Raw genomic sequence first — 20,402 nt, forward strand, 5'->3', positions numbered from 1 at the left:
ATCCATAACTGCCCTTGAGAAGGTGGTGGTGAGCTGCCTTCTTGAACTGCTGCAGTCTATGTGGTATAGGTACACCCACAGTGCTGTTAGGGAGGGAGTTCCAGGATTTTGATCCAGTGACAGTGAAGGAACAGCGATATATTTTCTAGTCAGGAGGGGAACTTGCATCTCCTGTCCTTGTCCTTCTAGGTAGTAGAGGTCACGGATTTGGAAGGTGCTGTTGAAGGAGCCTTAGCAAGCTCCTAGAGCGCATCTTGTAGATTGTACACACTGCTGCCACTGTGCAACAGGAGTGAATGTTTAAGGTGGTGGATGGGATGCCAACCAAGTGGGCTGCTTTGTTCTGAATGGTGTCAAACTTCTTGAGTGGCGTTGGGGCTGCACTCATCCAGGCAAGTGGAGAGTATTCCACCACACTCCTGATTTGTGCCTTGTAGATGGCAGACAGGCTTTGGTGAGTCAGGAAATATTTCATTTCACATTTATCAAGAGAATAAATTATAACTTTTAAATACATTTTAAAATTTGCTCCCAAGCTGCTTTTCACCCACTGATATTTTTTCCAAAGGCAACACAATAGGTTTTGGTTCATTGCTGTAACTCAGTGGGGAGCATGGTCATCTACTGCATCAATGGTGGTGGATTCAAATCCCACTCCATAGGCTGATACTCCTGGTGCAGTACTGAGGGAATGCTGCACTGTCAGAGGAATTGTCATTGGGATGAGATGTTAACCACAGATATGATCACCCACTTGTGTGGGTACTAAAGGTTTCATGGTACTGTGTGGGCCAATATTCATCCCTCACCATCAACACAAATTGTCTGATCATTATGACATTACTGTTTGTGGGATCTTGCTGAGCATACATTCACTGTTTTCCCTACAACAGTAACTATACTTTGAAAAGTCATTATATCAGACGTCATGAAAGGTGCTATAGAAACTTGGTAGTATACCTGTCAGTGCTACAGTATAGGCTTGTATAATCTACATTATATAGTATAGTGTACAATGTAATTATCTTGATACATCATTTATTGTGGACATGAAATTCCCAAATATTTTGTTTTAATATTTCCTTATTTGATGCAAGTTTGTTTTCACCTTAACATGCTTTGTTTCATTTTCAATAATCCTTTAATTAATGAAACATTCACAAATTAAGAGAAGAGCACAACTACTGGCCATACGTGCAACTACATGATCTGTTCTTTCAAAAAATCCAATACTATAAGCCCCTGCATCTAAGAGCAGAATGCTGAGGGCAACACCATTTTCATTGAGTATTTACATTTTCCACCATTTTCAGCTTGTGTAAACAATGTAAGAGTGCACAGTGCTATAAATAAAGGAATAGCCCCATTGATAGAATTCTTTCCCAAGACACTCCTTAAAAACCTACCTCTTTGACCAAGTTTTCAATCACCTATCCCGATACCTTGTCATGGGGTTCAGTGTCAGATTATGGCTGCTAACACTCTTATCAAATGCTTCAAGAGATTTTACTAGGTTAAATGCACTTCATGCATACAAGTTATATAGAATTTACAATGCAGAATTTACAACACAAACTCTTTTTCACCCCAACGGGTCCACATGAGCCTCCTTGTTCCCATCAGCAATGTTCTAAAACAGAGTTACAAATTACAGATTTTGAAAAAAAAACTTTTATTGAAGAAAATACAGCAGTTTGAACATTATGGATGCTGCTCAGTTGTATGCTGAACTACCTTGTCTACAAATTAATTAATCAGTAATGTAACTATGCAATCCCAATTGGCCTGGCAGCAGTCAAGAGTGAAGCAGGATGATTTAGGATTGAGCCCTGGCAAAATAAACCAATTTTAAAAATCACGTTGGAATCATCCAATGCAGAACCCCAAAGTAAATCCATTGTCTTGAAAGCTTTGCTTTCCAAACAACTGCATGATAATTTACTTATGTAACATTAAAACTAGGGCCCCATCATCTGGACAACACCAACATTTGTTTAAATTTTTGCCATTAAGCACATGAACTCTCCCATCCCTAACCTTCTCCAGCACTACCAGCCTCAGATTGACCCACTCCTCCAGTTTTTACCTATCGTAATTGCCCCCACTATTGGCAGGCATGCCTTCAGATCCCTAACCCTGTTTGTCCCCCATGTTCCCATAAGATAGTCCTTAAAAATCCAGCTCTTTGACCATCTTTTGGTCATCAGTTCTAGTATTGACTTGTGAAACGTTTTTCTAACATTTCTGTGAAGTCCCTTGGATCCAGGTTTTACTGGTTAAAGGTGCCATAAAAATGAAGGTTGTTGTTAGACAAGGCCCTAAATATTTGCCCTTCTGCAAAGCCTTCTTTCCTATTAAGACATGAAAAATGACATTCATATAATAGAATTACTTTTGTTATTTTCTGGAATAGCACAGTGCCAAAATAACAGAATTCAACCAAAGAAGGAGTCCATTCAATCCATCATGCTGATGCAAGAATTATCCTTCTCCTTTTCCAATATTCGTCAAGCACACCCCAGGTTAAGTATGAAAGAGCCACAATAGAGTACCATGCACATACTTGTGTCTATCTCACCTCAACAGCACCCTCTAGTGCACCAGTGCTTTGCTTTTCTCATCAGTGTTAAATTACAAAGACAGCCTTGTCTTGTATTCCCTTGAATATAGATGATCAAGGGAAGAGAAAACCTGTTGTCTCATGGAGGGAGCCCAGAACAAGGGGTATTGCCTTAATTAGAGCTCTGTCATTCAGGGGCAAAGGTAGGAAGTACTTCTTCACACAAAGGGCTGTGGAAATCTGGAAAACTCTTCCCCACAAAAAGGCTTTTGAGCCCAAGGTGTTAATTGAAAATTCCAAAACATGATCGATAGAACTTGTTAGGCAGGGATATTAAAAGTCACAGAACCAAGGTAGGTAAATAGAATTAAAATACAGATCAGCCCTTATAATAAAGGTCAATATCGTCTCTTTTTTCCTGATTGACTTTTTCTTCAAGTAATTGCATCAAACTTTTGTCTCCCAATGGTTAATGCCTATTCACTATACAATGTACAGGATGCACAGAGGTATCTCACCAAGCCTCCCTTGACAGCACCTTTCCAACTCTCAATCTCTACCAGCTAGAAGGACAAGTGCAGCAAGCACATGGATACACCACTAACTAAAAGTTCCCCTCCAAGCCATGGACCATTCTGACTTGGAAGCATTTCACCAGTTCTGTTGAAGGGTCATTCGGACTCGAAACATTAACTGTGCTCCTCTCCACAGATGCTGCCAGACCTGCTGAGTTTTTCCAGGTATTTTTGTTTTTGTTCACCATTTCTTCACTGTCACTGGATCAAAATCCTGGAGTTCCCTTCCTAACAGCACTGTGGGTGTCACTACACCAAATGGACTACAGCAGTTCAAGAAGGCAGCTCAGCACCACCTTCAAAGGCAATTAGGGATGGGCAATAAATGCTGGTTTTGCTGGCAATGCTCACATCCTACAAAATAAAAAAATGATTTGCTGCAATCAAAAATTCCTTTTTCTTACTCCCATTCAAACTAAAAGTGGAAGTGCCTGGTATGTAATGTGCCAGAACTCTGACATGCCATGTCAATTTACTCTCCTGTGGGAACTAGATTTATCACCACCTGCAAAAACAACATAAACCTGGACTAAAGAGAACCCAGAATCATGAACAGCAGCAAAATAGAGGCATTTTACTGTCACATTTTGAAAGGACATTTTATTGCAACTCAGGTGAAAATGTAAACTTTGTGATAAGGTAGGTCAAATAACAAAATACTCTGCATTAACATACATCTGCTAGGTTGCCAATTATTTCTAAGTAACACTGAAATTAAGTCCCAGTTGGCCATTATTAATCGCACATGCTCTGAAAAGGGGCCATTTTGCACTGCACACTCAAGGGTTCAGTAACTTTAAAAATCTCAACAAATCAAATTGGATAGGACGGTAGTGATGCCACTGTATTTGTGCCAAGGAACAGGTTTACAATTACTAAAAGCTGACTCAATTGAATCCACTGGAGAACAAGGAATGCTGCATTTTGTATCTGCTGATAAAAGACACTCGGTGTGTATAGGGAACTGCTATATACAGAAAGTTTCCTGAATGCATTATTCTCATTTTCAAGTCATCACAACCAGCAAACCATGAAGCTAAATAAATTAACTAGGAAACTTATTTCACATTCAATCCACTTATCAATAAAGTCATGATCCTCGCAACAGAAAAGGCTTGCAACAGACGACACAATGCCTAGCTGCTGCTTGGGTAGGGTCTGCTTTTGCCTGCTGAACCATTAACAATGGTCACTAAGAGATTCACCAAGCAGTAAGTGCATAAATTCATTGATCTGGCTGCTACTCACTACCCAATGCTAGAGCCCCAATGGGAAATGCTGGCAAGGGTATGTAACAATGAACAAAATCAAAAGGGAAGTTACTGAAAACTTCACCTTTCCACATTGGAATAGAAGAACCCAGGGACAGGAGGAGGCCATTCAGCCCTTCGAGCTTGTTACACAGGAATAGGGCAGTCATTCAGCCGCTTGGTTCTCTTCTGCCATCTACCAGCCGTGACAATGTAACCCTCAATTCTCTTGCCTAACAAAAATCTATCAATTCCAGTTTATAAGTTTTTCAACTGACATCCCAGCCTAACACTTTTTGGGGGAAAATGATTTGCACCAGCCTTTGCGTGAAGAAGTCCTTCCTGACAGCACCTATGAAAGGCCTAGCTTTAATGTTAAGGCAATGCTCTCTTGTTCTGGACTCTCCCCTATAACTTACAGGGCTCTTCTTTTGAAGGGTTCAGAGGAAAGAAAAAATTGAAACTTAAAAACAGTGCTCGACTTAAATTATACAACATTTGGCAGATTGCTGCGGTTACATTTCAGCAAATTTACTTTTCTCTGTGAAGCCTCATTTGAGTTTGGGTAAATTAAGTGGCAGCATAATCTTAAAAAAGCCCACAGAGGCAATATGCAACACCACTGTGAAAGCAGTAACAGCAATCCAGTTTGAAACTTAGATTCACAACATGAACCAAGCTGAAAAGTCACCATTAAAATACTTTAGCTGTGGTTTATTTACAAACTGCTTGCACCAAGGTTGGTTGTACAGCATTGAGGAAGGAATTACTTATATATACAAACTATTGCAGCACAACATATTGCAGTACAAACTTCTTCAACTTAAAGGCATATTCCACTAAAAAAACACTGCAGACGGATGTCGGAACTAAGGCAGCATAAAGAAAACACTGGCATCACTTGTGACATTTCAGTTTTATTCCCTTAGAAATAACGACAAAATAGTGTCAAAATTAACCAAACAAGCCCAGCAATAGCTTCACTTGGCAGTGGAGATGACCTACTTAGAGTTTTCAAAGATGAGAGAGTGGGATTTTGTTTTAAACAAAGTTTTTCCTTCTATCTTGCTACAATATAACATGACTATTCATCTGCTAGCCCAGTTTTCATATATAAAAGTCTTATATCAAGTTGTATCCTGTATATCATGTATCCATCATTTTGAATTATAAGCATTAAGCTTCTATGGTAAGGGCAGAGATAGGGGATAGTAAAATAAAAACTCGGCATTTGAACAACCTGTACAACAGCCCGTACTTGGTCACAAATTTTTGTAATGATTAGCTGAAGATATAGACAATATCAGTCTAAGCGTTACCAACTCTTAGTGTCCAACTTCCTCAGGTGCCATATCTCGGCATTAAAAATATTGCAAAGTTATTTTAATATAAAGTTATAATACACAAAATGCTGCATATTTCAAAATATTTCCCATTACACTGAATCTTCAGCTTCTAGAATGTCCCAGTCAACCAGTTCCCATGCTGGCATATGAGACAGCTACGAGAGACACATTTTGGTTCAGCAACTGAGTTTTGTTGATCTTTTGGGAGTATAAAAATACAAAGTTAAACCATTCTCGAGCATGTAATGAAGCAACATTTAAAAAAAATGCCCACACCGAACAGAAGGCCACAGTTTTACATGTTAAATGGACTTCGATGGTAGTTGCTGCTTGTACATTCCCGCTAATGATTTGGCCGCGCTATAGATCATCTGCCTTCGTGACATCCCTGTAAACATGATCTGCCAATCAGTCCGATTGACCTGCGGTAAACTCCGCTCCAACACTTCTCCTATGGTCACCATCAGCCCAGACCATCGCAAATTGTAATCAGCTGGCGTGAGGTTTTGTGCCTGATTTAAAACAAAAACATAAACAGTCCTGTTTTCAGCAAAAGTACCAAGGGTATGCAAGGCTAACAATTGCTTCCAAATGAACGGAATGACCTATATTGGCGTCCGGTTAAGCAACAAGATTTTAAAATTCTCATCCTTGTTTCCAAATCCCTCCACGGCCTTGCCATTCCCTACCCACGTAACCTCCTTGAGCCTCCAAGATCTCTGCATTCCTCTCATTCTGGCCTCTGGAGCATCCCTGATTTCTCTAGCTCCACTACTGGTGGTTGTGCCTTCAGTTACCTAGGCCCTAAGCTTTTGCATTCGCTCGCTAGACCTCCTTGCCTCTTTCCTCCTTTGGGATGTTCTTTAAAACCCACTTCTTTGACCATGTTTTTGGCCATCTGCACAAATATCACCATATGTGGCTCAGTGTCAAATTTTGCTTTGTAACATTTTATTACACTAATGTTGCAATATAAATGCAATTGTTGTTACTGGATTCAGACAAGTGACAAACTATCTATGTCCTAGTCCATCAGCGGATTTGAAATTATGATGCAGGTCAATAAATACAAACACTCAAGGCATGTATCTGCAATTCTTTGGGCTGCTACTCTAACAGTGGTAAGTAAATAAAATGAGAAATAAGTTAATGCTTGCACTAACTTAGCTGGGAAATTTCAGATTAATATGAACATATACGTAAAGTGGACAGGAAAAGAACACCTGGTCTACCAATCCCATCTCAAAATAGAAAACAAAAAGAAGATGGCTTGTAACTGGACACCAACTCACTTAAAGACAGTTAATGCAAAGCTTTGAATTGACAGCAGTGAAATAGGCCATTTAGCCCAAATGGTCTATAATCGGTGCTTATGCTACTTATGAGTTTTCTCTCACTATCATCATGACCTTCTATTCCTTTCTCCCCCTTGAATCTAGTTTGTTTCTTGTATCTGCTTATCTAGTTTCGCCCTTAAATGCATGTACATTATTCTCCTCAACCACCCACTGTGGTATGGTGAGTTCTGCATTCTTAAATTTTGGCATAAGAATTTCCTTCCGAATCTCTGATAGGATCGTTCTCATATTAAACACATTTACTAATTTATCTGAAGAGACTTCTTTTGGTCAAACCACATCTGTCACAGCCAATTTATGTTTAAAATCATTTAAACGTTTACAAGATATATTAAGGACATAAATTTAAACAAAAATTACCTACCCTAAGTTACCATGGCTGTAAAACACTGCATGCCCATCAGGGTCTAGCTCCAGTAATTACATTTGCAACAAAATCCAAAATTACATATAAATGTTTCAAATCTATGCTCTAGTTTGACGCAAAGTTGAGTGGCCAATTTAATTCCTTGCATTATTCCGTTACTCACTGCCAAGGTCAAATGAGACATTTTAAATGGAACCACAGTCAGATTTTATAAAGTTAGTTATTTTCTGAAACCATCAGGGACCAACGTTGATGACACACTGACCTGTTGCACATATTCTAAAGGCACTGGTGTTGCTTGCGTGAAATTTTCCAAATGAATGCCATGAACTGGATCTTCAAGAATCAAACAACCTATGTCAAACCACCTGGAAAACAACATTTATTAATGAAGATAGAATAATCACATCTGGTAACTCCAGGATGTGCACATGGAAAGAAAGCACCCATTAGCTGTGGGCATTATCAACGAATTACAGCAGTAACATCAGATTCACGCTTCTGATATAAACGGGAAATCTGCCCAGAGGAAATGGTACAAAAAGGGATGGTTTAAAATCCAAACAGTACACTCTACTCACGCCACACTCTGGCCATTTCAACACCACTGTTATTTCCTTGCGCAGCTTAGTTGTCTTTGTCTGATTCGGAATGGAGCCTCATAAGCACTACCCAAGGCTTACTTCCACAGTTCCTGGCTCTCATAGCAAGCGTGTTGGATGAATGCAATTTGCCCGCTACGTGATGGCCAGTGTAATGTGACAGCATTAATAAGTTAAAAATCACTACTATTCATCATCTGGGAGTGGCTGCTAAGCAGAATCTAGAGCTTCATGTGAACGAAAAACTAGTGAACAGTAAGAGACCATTCAGCCCCTCATCCAGTTCTACCATTCAGTTAGATCATGGCTTATCTATATCTCAACTCCAATTACCCACCCTCAAGTCCACCATTTCCTTATCGCCCAACAGTCTCACCTGCATCCGTCTTTAACGAACCCACTCTTATCCTCATTCTCCAAATATTTATAAAACATTTTAGTTCTGATGCCTCTTGCAAATTTAGATTTTTCAAATATTTTAGTTTTACACCTCATTACCTTCTTTGTATCCATTTGTTGCTTTTTTTTATAGCTCCTCCAGTTTGCAGGATTTCTACATTTCCTTCCATTGGTTGCAAGCATTTTCTTTTAGCTTGATACTGTCTCTTATCTTGTTAGTTGACCATTGCCTAACTACACAAGTGCAACATTATCGTAAACAATTTACTACATAAATATTTTAAGAGGGGTATGCTGCTTACCTGTCTGGGAGCAATTCTGCAATGAAGTTCTCAATGGAAACCGTCACTTGTTTTTCATGAATCACTCCTGATCGTCGCAGACTAACAATCCTTTCCTGGGCTCCCTAGGAAAACAAAATAAAACAACCGCACACATTAAACGCAACTTAAACTCCTAATTTTTCTTTCTTTTTTAAATAATTGTTGGTAATTTTATTGCTGAGTAAAAGGAGTACATTGCTATGACCTTAGGAACAAGGCCAGGGATGCTCTAACAAAGTTTCAGAAAAGGGTAACAAATTTTGGGGGTCACAATGATTCTTTAAAATCAGAATATTATTGTAGACTATGCCTAAATGTGATCCACAATTGCATGATAAAAATCTGATTGCCAAGCCTTAATGGCAGTGAAATTCAACTGTGGCAGAGGCACCAAATGCATTACAGCCAGCCAGCTGCCCATTATGCATCCTTCCCCTGATATGACTTTCTATTGGCTTCATCGTTGAACATTTTAATTTGGTCATCTCTGTCCTCTAGTGACAAGACTGTAAAGCAGACTCTGGGCATAACAAAAAGCTAAGTAAACAACCAAATAGGTCATTTACGAGTTTGAACCCATGTTCCTTTTCCCTACTCGTGTAATTTCATACATCTTCCATATTTCACCAGCTTTTGTCTCCCCTTCATGCCTTCTGCTGGAAATATACCTTGTGAGCCCTCTCTGAACTGGCTGCAGTACTTGAATGCCTTCCGTGTCAGTGACAGAGTCACAGAAGAACTCTCAGCACAGGGACAGGCTATTTGACCCATCAAGTTTGTGCTGGTGTCTATGCTTTGCACAAGCCTCCTCCCATGTTTTATTCCATCAGCATATCCTTCTATTCCTTTCTTCCTGTGTTTATCCAGCATCCTCTTAAATGCATTTATGCTATTGGCCTCCAATTGCTCCTCGTAGTAATGAGTTCCACATTCTCAACATTTTCTGGGTTTCTCCTGACTTTCCTGTTGAATTTACTAATGATTGATTACCTTATATCTCTGGACCATAGTTTGACACACCCACAAGTGAAAACATCTTCCCTACACCTGCCTTATCAAAGCCCCTTCATAATTTTAAGGGCCTCTGTTAGGTCACCTGGAGAAAAGAGTCCCAGCCATTCAGTCTTTCCTGGTAGTTCTAACATAATTGTAAAAGCTTAAAGTGGTAAGGGCTCAGGGTAAAATTTGGATGTGTAGATTGTTGTAGCATCGCTCTGCATATTTTAAACAAGATCCAAACTCCTGCCGCTGTCCATAAAGGGGTCAGGAGCAGCTGTGTGCGCCAGAGGCCGCAGTGTGGGCCGAGCGTGCATGTGTAACTATCCCTGACGCCTTTCCTGTCGGCAGCACGAGTTAGTGAATTGGGAAATAGGTTAAGAAATGGGCTGAATAGTGGAAGAAGTGCAAAGCAGGACTACATGTTGAGACTACAAATTTGAATTTAGTGACCTGCATTCAGAAACACTGCACTAGATCAAATTCCAATTCCAAGATGACACTAAATGAAAGGGTAGTTGATAGGGGTTGCAAAAAATCAATTGAACATACATCACATAGACATGTGAAGTGCTACGTGCAAGGAGGAAAAGAAACAAAACAAGTAGTGTATGAAAAGTAACTTAAGGGCAGCATCAAGAGGTCTAGGATGAAATTTCAGCATGGTAAAACCACTCCAAAGTAGCAGCAAAATGGAGCAAATAAATAAGTGAATTACACTGGTAAAGCTAGAGCACCAGGCAGAGAAAGTTGCTGCTCTAACTGTATAATGTACTCAAAAGACAATACCTTGCTATACTGTGCATAGTTCTAGGCCCCATCTTACAAGAAAGGATGGAGCCCTCAGCAAGGGGGATAAATCTGAATACTTTACCTCACCAAAAGTTAAACCAGGTACATTGATTTGAGCATTTTATGTTAATTTGTAGTGTTACGTAAGGTGTATTTCATTTTTTTAACTCAACTGAGTTAATTTTAATGCACAGAGAACCATAATATAGTGGCAGCAGTGTCTACCATCTACAAGATGCACTGCAGAAACTCACCAAGGCTCCTTAGGGAGCAGCTTCCAAACCCTCGGTCACTACCATCTAGAAGGACAAGGGCAGCAGATATATGGAACACCACCACCTGTAAGCTCCCTTCCAGGCCACTCACCATCCTGACTTGGAAATGTATCACAGTTCCTTCACTGCCACTAGGTCAAAATCCTGGAACTCCCACCCTAACAGCACTATTGGTGTATCTACACCACAGGGACTGCTGCGGTTCAAGAAGGCAGCTCACCACCATCTTCTCAAGGGCAATTAGGGATGGGCAATAAATGCTGGCCCAGCCAGCGACTCTAGCATCCCTTGATTGAATTAAAAAAAAATTCAACTAGATTTCTATGGGTCAATTCAAATGCTATTTTGAAGTAAATGCTAAGGTTAATTGCTAATATTGCTAGTCAATCGCCTATGATGTTTGGCATGGAGTCAAGGCCGCTTGCAGTTTTATGGGTGAAGAGGGGTTGAGGGCAGGAGGTAACACTGCTGTTTGTGGGGCTATGCTGCATGCAAATTGGTTGCTGTGAAGTGACTACACTTCAAAAGGTGCTTCTTTCGCTGTAAAGCGCTTTAAGGTATCCTGAGGCTGAGAGGGATGCTACAGAAGTGCAAGTCTTTCTTTTAAATGCACCAATACATGCAGACTTTCCACAATAGTTCTATCACACTAGAGAAGCCTAAAGTGGGAGCGGTTTGGGATAAAATTTGGAAGTGGGTAGGAAAATTGGTTGAATAGTGAAATGTAGCGGAGTGTAAGAAATACTAAGCAGGTTGTCCCAGGAACATGCGTTGAGCATCCAATTTTTAATTTACTTTAGTGACCTCTTATTCAGTCGAGTCGTCGGTCATACATTGTCGTTGTGCGACAGAAACTTGAGGACAAGGGGTCACTCAAGAGCAGAGGGATATCTCTGCAATACAGGCTGAGGAGTTGGAAGATGCCAAACTGAGAAATCACTGGCAAGAAGGTGCGATTCATAGGATAAGTCTGCATGTCAGGTAACAAGTGTCATCAATAGCTTACTTGTAGCAGTCTCACCCGACCCAAACGGCTACGTGTTCAAGCTCTGTTCTGGAAACCGAGGCACATTATCTTGGTTGACATTTTGAATGCAATACTTCAAGATGAAATGTTAAACAGACAGGGTGCCAGTGTAGGTGGATGTGGAAAATCCCATGACGTTAATGAAGGAGAGAAAGGGTTCTCACCCAGTTTCTTAGCCAGCATTTACTTTCAACCAACACCAATAAAATCAGAATATCTGGTCATCTATCTTATTGCTGTTTTGAGATCTTGCCATGTGTAAACTGGCTAACGCATTTGCCTACAAAACAACAATTCAACTTTTGGGAGACAAGCGCAAGAAAAGGGTTCAATGTATTTTCAGAAGCACAACAGAAGTTGGGCCCAGAATCTCATTCTCTTACACTGCCTTCTGGAATGTAAGCTGGGGCTCAAGAAAAAGATGAGTAGCTCCATGATTATCATATCCAGTATGAATGGAACCATGCATGTTACGTTGTAAGACTTAAGCATCCAAGACTTCCTCCAAATGGAGGAAGACAAGATGTATTGAGATTGGGAAGGTAAAGCTTTGAGATATCATCAAGTCAACAATGCAGCTTTATCCCTGTTCACCCTGTAATGTGGAAGGGCAACTGAATGCTTTATAAGGGCCTTTAGATTAGCAAGATGTAGCTCAGAAAAGCATAAAAAGTGAATTGCTAAAAGGGTCTTAGGTTTGACCTGGAAACGTTTGAGTTGAAGAACTTTATACTCAATAGATCTCATGTCCCTGAATCAGGTTTGCTCAATTTGCATTTTAACCCTTAACGTAGATTTAAGCTTTTGAATAAGCTTGTGTAGGTTATTGTCTTACTGCCATCAAATGAACTCAAACTAAACTTACCTTTAATCCTGCTGCATAGCCAACAGGTTGTGGGGCAATATTTGATTGGCCAGCTTCCCCGGTAACAGTGGCCAATCCAAACATTTCCTGGAAAGCATCCCGAATAGCTGCCACTTTGACTTCTTTATTGGAAGTTACCAAAACATCCAGGTCGCCGCCTGATTCTAGAGCGAGAGAGAAAAATGACAAGCAAATTAAAGAGAGGGTTCCTCGCATTGGACTTAGAAAACTCTCCAGGTAATATCCAATCACCATAAACGTGCATAATCAATCGTACCATAGGCATAAAGAAAACTAAACCAAGGTAAATCAAATAAATGCAGGACATTCAGTGCCTGAAACAGACAGGCAGGTGGACCATTCTAAGAATACCTGAAATATCCCACCATGAACATGAACATGTGTTTTGTCTTCTAGATGCTGGCTAATAAATGTTTTGTTAATGCGTCATGCCCCTACCTCCACCAATCTCTCAGAGAAATTGGAATTATTTGTTGTGACATAGGCTGGGATTTCCTGGCCCCGCCACAGTAGGGCAGCCAAAGGTTCATTGACCTTTGGCAGGACCGGAAGATCCCGGTGGAGGGCAGGAGCAGGAAACCTCAACTGTAGTGAAAAAGATTTCAGCACTCCATTTGCTTACAGAGTAAGCTTTTGTTTATAGGACACCTCATCAAATCCTCAGGATATCCTAAAGGAGTTCATCTAATTTCATCTAGTTTCAGCTAATTTGCGTACACAATGCCTCAGAAGCTGCTGTGGCCAGTTAATCAGTTTCTGGTGGTGCTAACTGAGGGAGAAGTGTCAGCAAGGACATCTAGGAAGCAACCAGCTCTTCTTCAGAAATATTGTGGGACCTTCTACAACCATCAGAAACAAGGACAACAGATGTGGCCTTATTTTAACCTCTCAGTGGAAGGATGACACCTCTGACAATGGTATCATGCCCTCGGTACAGCACCGCTTTGATAAGCTCAACTGCTGGAGTAGAACTTGAACTCACAACCTTTACAGGAGAGAGCGGTACAAACTGATCCTAGCTGACACAAAGCTGAGATTTCATATTCTTGGATGCTAAATATTTAAATGGGCCAAGGAGTTCCTGCTCATTAACCAAATGCTATTTAAGAAAGTTCTCTCTGTTTAGACAGCCCACTGAAACAGAAAGTCATCACACTACTCCATAATGTTTTAGGAGCAGAGTGCAGGCTTGCCATTTTATGCACCACATGGCCTCTAGTGAGTCTGTAACAAAACTAAAATAACCAGGCCATCTGGGCCAGCCAGTCCAAGCTTATCCACCACACAAGTAACCAACCTAATCCTATGTGCATGCTCCAACCCCATATCCCATTTTCCTTTAACCCTCCAGCTAACCTATTCTTAAATGCTGACACGACTTCATCTTCAATCATTAACTCCAGCAGTGCGTTACACACATACACTAGAAATGGTCTGTTTTGATATTTATTCCTTCATAACTTTAAATGTCTATAGAATTATGCTGTAATCTGCTCTGATAAATGATCCAATTGTATTAGTATTTCCTCACAATAAAGCACCACCTCTGTGTTGCACTCTCTATTGTCTCAACATTCATTCTTTAATTGGAACTTCTTGGCCTGAAACGTTAACTCTTTCTCTCTCCACAGATGCTGTCGGACCAGCTGAATATTTTCAGCATTTTCTGTTTTTATTTCAGGTTTCCAGCATCTGCAGTATTTGATTTTTGGTATTATGCCTTCTATTTTAGCATCAAGGACAAACCTAGATTGAAGTAAAGCAAAAGGATGTTATTTGTGCCAATTAGGTTTTTTTAAATGGGGAAAGATTAAATAACTTATCAGAGTAAAACAATTTATGTGGGACTAACTTATACAGAAAGCACAAATAAATTTCTGGAGACTAATGACATCAAGGGGTATGGAGATAGTGCGGGAAAATAGTATTGAGGTAGATGATCAGCCATGATCTCATTGAATGGTGCAGCAAGCTCGATGGGCCAAACGGCCTGCTCCTGATCCCATTTTTTTACGTTCTGCAAATTTGGACACTACCTTAAATCCAAATGGCTGATATAAACAGTGAACAGAAACAGTCCAAGTAGAGGATCCTGTGGGACACTGCCTCTTACTTCCAAACATTGAGAAACTATCCTTAACTCTTACATCTGTGTCCCTGCTAACCAGTTTTAAATCTCATGTGACCCTCTCCCCAATCCTACACTCTTAATTTCTATGACAGACTCCCATGTGGTACCTTGTGCAGGGCTCCATGGAAGCCCATGTACAACCCACCCACTGCATTTTCCCTGTCACATCCTCTGAGACCTATCAGGTTTGTCAAACATGTCCATTCTTGAAATGCATTTGGGCTGCTTTATTATTTACAAATCTAGATATTGAGCAATTTACCTTTAAACTAACTGGGCTTTCTTTAATTATCCAGATTAGCTGTCCCTTCCTTTTTGAAAATGGGTATTACACTGGCATTTTTATATTTGGTCCCCGCCACATCTACCGCCATTTTTTGCAAAATGCATCCACCCTATTTTGTTCCAGGAATATATAAAGGAGGCCATTCAACCACTTGAGCTTGTTTCACTTTTCAATTAGATCATCTCCTGCAGCAAGCCGAGAGACATTTTCAGGTCGATGCACATTTTTTGATTCTTTCTTTTCATTTATTTATTTATTATTGGATCTCATCTTGGGTTTAACCATTTCAGGACTTGTTTTATTCATAAGTATCCATGGCTACGAAGCAATATTGGTAGAGATCTGACAGCACTTTAACCAATTAGACTCAGCTCAAAGTGTGTGATAGAATGGGAGAGAATCTTCAATCATGTCTAACAGAGTATTAATTTCAGAAAGCAATTTTTAGCATTTATTTACATAGTGCCTTTAATGGAACAAAACACCCAAAAGCACACCACAGAACTAAACAAAACTTGACACTAAAGCTACAAAAGGAGATTATAGGTGAGGTGACCAAAATCAGAGGCCAGAATTGGAGTACAGAAATCTCAGATTGAAGGACTAATTTTCGAATGGTCCAAGATCACAAGATGCCACAGGCCAAATAATTAGTAAGCAATTAATCAAACTCTCTTTACACTACAATAGTGGCCACGCTTCTAAAAGATTTACTTGGCTCGGGAGCCTTTCGGATGCCCCAAGATCATGAAAGACACTATCAAAATCCAAATTCTTTCTTTATGTCAAGAGGCAACAAAAATTCAGTCAGATTGATCAAACATAATACAGAAAACATTTCAGTAACATACATTGCTAGCACACTGCTTTATCAATGGATTCACACGGATCTTACAAACATTATTAATGGGTCAGAGAGAATCAGATTGGTATAGGGTGTAGTTAAAGACAAATCAGAAAATTGAGCCATTTCAACATATACTTAATAGTTCAAAAGGGGACTACAGTGTAAAAACTATACTGTTATCTGTAATATAGTTTACTACTGCCCTATAACATTTTCATGCTAATGTATTTCATGAATCAAATACAACGCTATGTAAAACAACAGGCAGTCAGCACATAGGAATCATAGTGCCTTTCATACATCTCAGCATTTTTTTTTAAGAATTGACACCGAGCCAAGAAGAAAATATTAGACTATGGAATTGTTTTAAGAGGGTTCTTCAAGGTGGAGAGGTTGGGTGATTGGGGGGGGTGCATTTAAGTAGTGGAATTCCAGAGCATGGGGTTCAAATGGCTTAACGCACAGCCACCACTGGTAGAACTAAAGGAAGGTAGGAACTACCACGGTACTCACCAGGCATAAAGATTTTTAATTCTGTGCTCCCTGCCTTTGCTCAAGTACGACACAGGGGTCCAAAATTTGGAGGACAGGGCGAGGGGGCTGAGAGATTTTTTTTTGTTTAATATCAAAAGAGGTATCAATGGTGCATTTTCAATTGAAAGATTAATCACCACTGCAATCCTTCAGTGCAAGATACTGCAAACAGGGGCTGCCATGTGAAGGTTGTGACATTACTCTCCAGGGAGGTTACAGAGATAGAACAGGATGAAACCACAAGGGGGTTTAAACATGAAAATTTTAAATTTGAGGTAGTCTGGGAACCATTTACGGAGGAGATGGACAGTGAGTGGTCAAGATTTGGTGCAGTATACCAGCAACAATGATTCAAATAAACTGAAGTTTACAGAGAATTGGAGAACGAGGTCAGCCTGAAGAGCAGCCAGGTCTGGAGGTGACAAGGGCACTGATGTAGTTTACAGCTGCAGATGAGCTAGGCTGGGATGGAGGTGGGTGATGTTAAGCAAATGGAATTTGACAAACTCCAAAAGTATCCATTACCATTTACTTTATATTTAGAATGATTTAAATACTATAGATTTGAGTTTTTGATGCATCGAACTTACTGATGTAGGGAGCCATGCCTGGATCCAGGGTGGTGATCATGGACTCCACAGAATGTTTCGTTTTATCCAAAACTGATTTCACAACAGGGTTTCCCGCCACACCCTAAGAGTAAGTGAAAACTCAAATTTAAAAATGTCAGATTGTTCCAGTTTAATGTATGAGTTTATCACAAACACAATCAACAAGGGGTGTCCACAGTGGTTATAAAGGATGGCAGTTTTATGTTTCAGAATTCAACTACGTAGCATTTACAGCACAGTAAAAGGCCATCTGATTTAACTGATCAATGTTGGTTTTTATGATTCACACAAGCACCCTTCCACTCAACTTATCTCACCCTATCAGTATATTCTTCTATTTCTTTCTCCATCATATACCTGTCTAGCTTTCCCTCAAATGCATCTATACTATTCTCTTCAACCACTCTGCGGTAGCGAGTTCCACATTCGCACTATTCTCTAGGTAAAGAAGCTTTTCTTGAATTCTCTTTTAGATTTATGGACCCTGGTTCTGGTCTCCCCCCAACAGGTGGAAACACCATCTCTACACCTACCCTTTCAAGCCTCTTCATTATTTTGAAGCCCTTTATTAGGTCAACTTCGGTCTCTTCTTTTGAAGGGAAAAAGAGCCCCACACTGTTCAGACTCTCTCAACAGTTTATGGTATCATTCCTGAAAATCTTTTTTACACCTTCTCCAATGCCTCCATATCCTTTTTGCTATAAGGTGGCCAGAACTATGCTATTTGCTATATGATACTGTACCAACATCAAAGTGATGCAAGTGAACAATGAAACTATGGCCCCTATTTACATCACATTAAAAATAATCAATTCTCAAGGGCAGTGAAAATTTATTTGGTGTGTGTGTGCATGCATTTCCATCTGTCCCTCTCTCCAGTGAAGAAATGGTTCTTATTCTGTGCCATCAACTTTTGTTTATAGTATAACACCAAGGGCTGGGGAATTGACGAGTTTTTTAAAAAATAAGTCAGCAGTGCATTTTTCCATTGAAAAAGAATTCACCTTTGCAAACTGTAGGTTTCCCTATTAAGAGCATCACATTCCCATTTCTGATATTGATGTTTTAGTGTGCCTTGCTACGAATCCAGAGTGCTGCATTTCTTAGCACAGTCCTTACTGTTTATCTTGGATGGCTTCATGTGAATGCGATTTGCCTGCTATGACACATGATGGCCAGTATAGCAGTGCAGCATTTTCACAGCATTTCACCAGCACTCGATTATTGCTTTTGGTGCAAGACACACTAGCAAGAGGAGTTATTTACAGGTACGTATGATTGCTCCTTGTTTCAGTGCCATAAACAAAGTGCAATCTGGTAAGTGAACACAACTGCTCCTGTAATAAATAGAGCATTAAAGACACTATAACCAGCAACTGAAATTGGCATTAATGTAAATGGTTCTTACATTTTAGTCAAGCCACTGCCTGTTTTAATACGGCTATTTCAAGTGGTGGGTACTGTAGTTTCTTCATATCCATACTGCAAGTATACATGCACACGTACGCACATGCACACCTCAACACTGACATCTGGGTCTAAATTCAATTTAATTTGATGCAAATCTCTTTTTTTTATATTAATCAGCTGTAAGTATTCCAAGTGAAGCAATGCAAGGGGCTCTCAGCCTTCTCTTTTGTAGGCTCAAGCTCACCACACTATCAATGGACACAGCTATTATACCGAGATTTAGTTTGGAAACATTACCATCCATCAAACCAACATTGTAAACTGACCTGGGAGTACTTAATGGTAACTTTGCGTGTGAAGAAGAAAACATTCTACTCCTTCAGAGAGGGTTCTTTCCAAACTCAAGGGTAGGTACATAGGAACAGAGTGACAGGAGGCCATTCAGCCCTTCAAGCCTTTTTCACCATACAATGAAATCGTGGTTGATCTGTATCTCAACTCCACCCACTTGCCTTGGCTCCATAGCTTTTTATAACTGTGGCACTGAAATTAACGTAATGGCATAGAGCTGGTGTATTTTCATTAGTTCCCCAGTAAAGACGCCAGTTGGATCAGAGATGATACGTTCCAGAACAAGTGAATTATTCTCGTTTGTCCTTTGAGGCGACGATGGTCATCATCTGGGTGTTTGCTATGGTTCCAGTGGGAAAGTAGGTGACTGCTAAGGCTGATTCTGTTGCAAATAGGGTAGGATACCACAGGCAACTGAGGTTTGAATGAGTTGCTGGCTTGGGATTGCATCTCTGCCTCTGATATGTGCATGCTTTGGAAGGAGGCTGCACCATTTTTTATTTGGTTGCACAAAGTGCAGTGATCCTGGCAAGCTTCTCCCAGGTCTCAAAGTCAATATCAAAACTCCTAAGTGAAGCCTTCAGATTATCGCTGAAGAGCTTACTTTGACTGCCATGAAAGCACACTACAGACTTAAGCTTTCCATAGAAGATTTGCTTCGATAAGCGAGTGTCAGGCATTCTGGCTATATGACCAGCCCAACTCAGTTGTGACTGTCTTAATATGGTGAGGGCGCTTGGCATGCCAGCTCGGGTGAGCACCTCAATGTCTGGTACTTTGTCTTGCCATCTGATCTTCAGAAGCTTCCAAGGGCAAATAAAAGTAGTTGAGCTCCCTGGCACGATGCTGGTACATAGTCCAAGTCTTGGATGTGTAGAGCAGAGTGGGCAGGACAATAGACTATTTACTATATAGTCTATAGGGTTCCAGTTTGGTAGCAGACTTACACTTCATTGCCAGACTGATGTTTGAAGTCTGCTGAAGACTACAATTGCTTTGGCAATTCTTGCATGTGTCTCATCAATAAAGACAACTTGAGAGAGTGAGGTGCCAAGATAAGTGAACTTATTCACTGCTGACAGAGGATGTGGTCATGGACAGAAACCTTGGACTCAAGATAGGACTTTCTCGGAACAGACTAGTATATTACTTCAGTTTCTTCATGCTGATCATAATGCTAAAGTTATTGCACGCATTGGAGAAGAAGTCTACACTACATTGCATGTTCAGCTCTGAACCAGCAGGTACTGCAGAGTCATCAGAAAATAGGAAATCGCAAAGTATGTCTCTGGAAACCTTTATCTTTGCCTGGAATCATTTCAGATTGAGAGCTTCCCAGCCATGTGATATCCGATTTCGATACCAGGATCACCATCATGGCAGACATTGGGAGAGTACAGCAGTGAAAAACATGACGAGGATTTGCGCTAGCACACGGCCTTGTTTAACTCAATTAGTGACTGGGAATGGGTCAGA

At 40.3% G+C, this 20,402-nt stretch overlaps 1 protein-coding gene across 3 annotated transcripts in view; it reads right to left on the bottom strand.

Moving 5' to 3' along the window:
* Positions 1–5,078: 5,078 nt before the first annotated feature.
* prrc1 (proline-rich coiled-coil 1) overlaps positions 5,079–20,402 on the bottom strand; it is a 110,043-nt gene continuing 94,719 nt past the window's right edge. For all 3 annotated transcript variants that reach the window (XM_041186265.1, XM_041186266.1, XM_041186264.1), the window contains 5 exons: positions 17,145–17,247; positions 12,736–12,899; positions 8,760–8,863; positions 7,722–7,824; positions 5,079–6,243 (listed from right to left, as the gene is read on the bottom strand). In XM_041186265.1, coding sequence (XP_041042199.1) covers positions 6,034–6,243; positions 7,722–7,824; positions 8,760–8,863; positions 12,736–12,899; positions 17,145–17,247 — 684 coding nt within the window. In that variant the 3' untranslated portion in view covers positions 5,079–6,033. The remainder of the gene's footprint in view (positions 6,244–7,721; positions 7,825–8,759; positions 8,864–12,735; positions 12,900–17,144; positions 17,248–20,402) is intronic.

Source organism: Carcharodon carcharias, chromosome 4 (assembly GCF_017639515.1).
Source record: "Carcharodon carcharias isolate sCarCar2 chromosome 4, sCarCar2.pri, whole genome shotgun sequence".
Classification (NCBI taxonomy): domain Eukaryota; kingdom Metazoa; phylum Chordata; class Chondrichthyes; order Lamniformes; family Lamnidae; genus Carcharodon; species Carcharodon carcharias.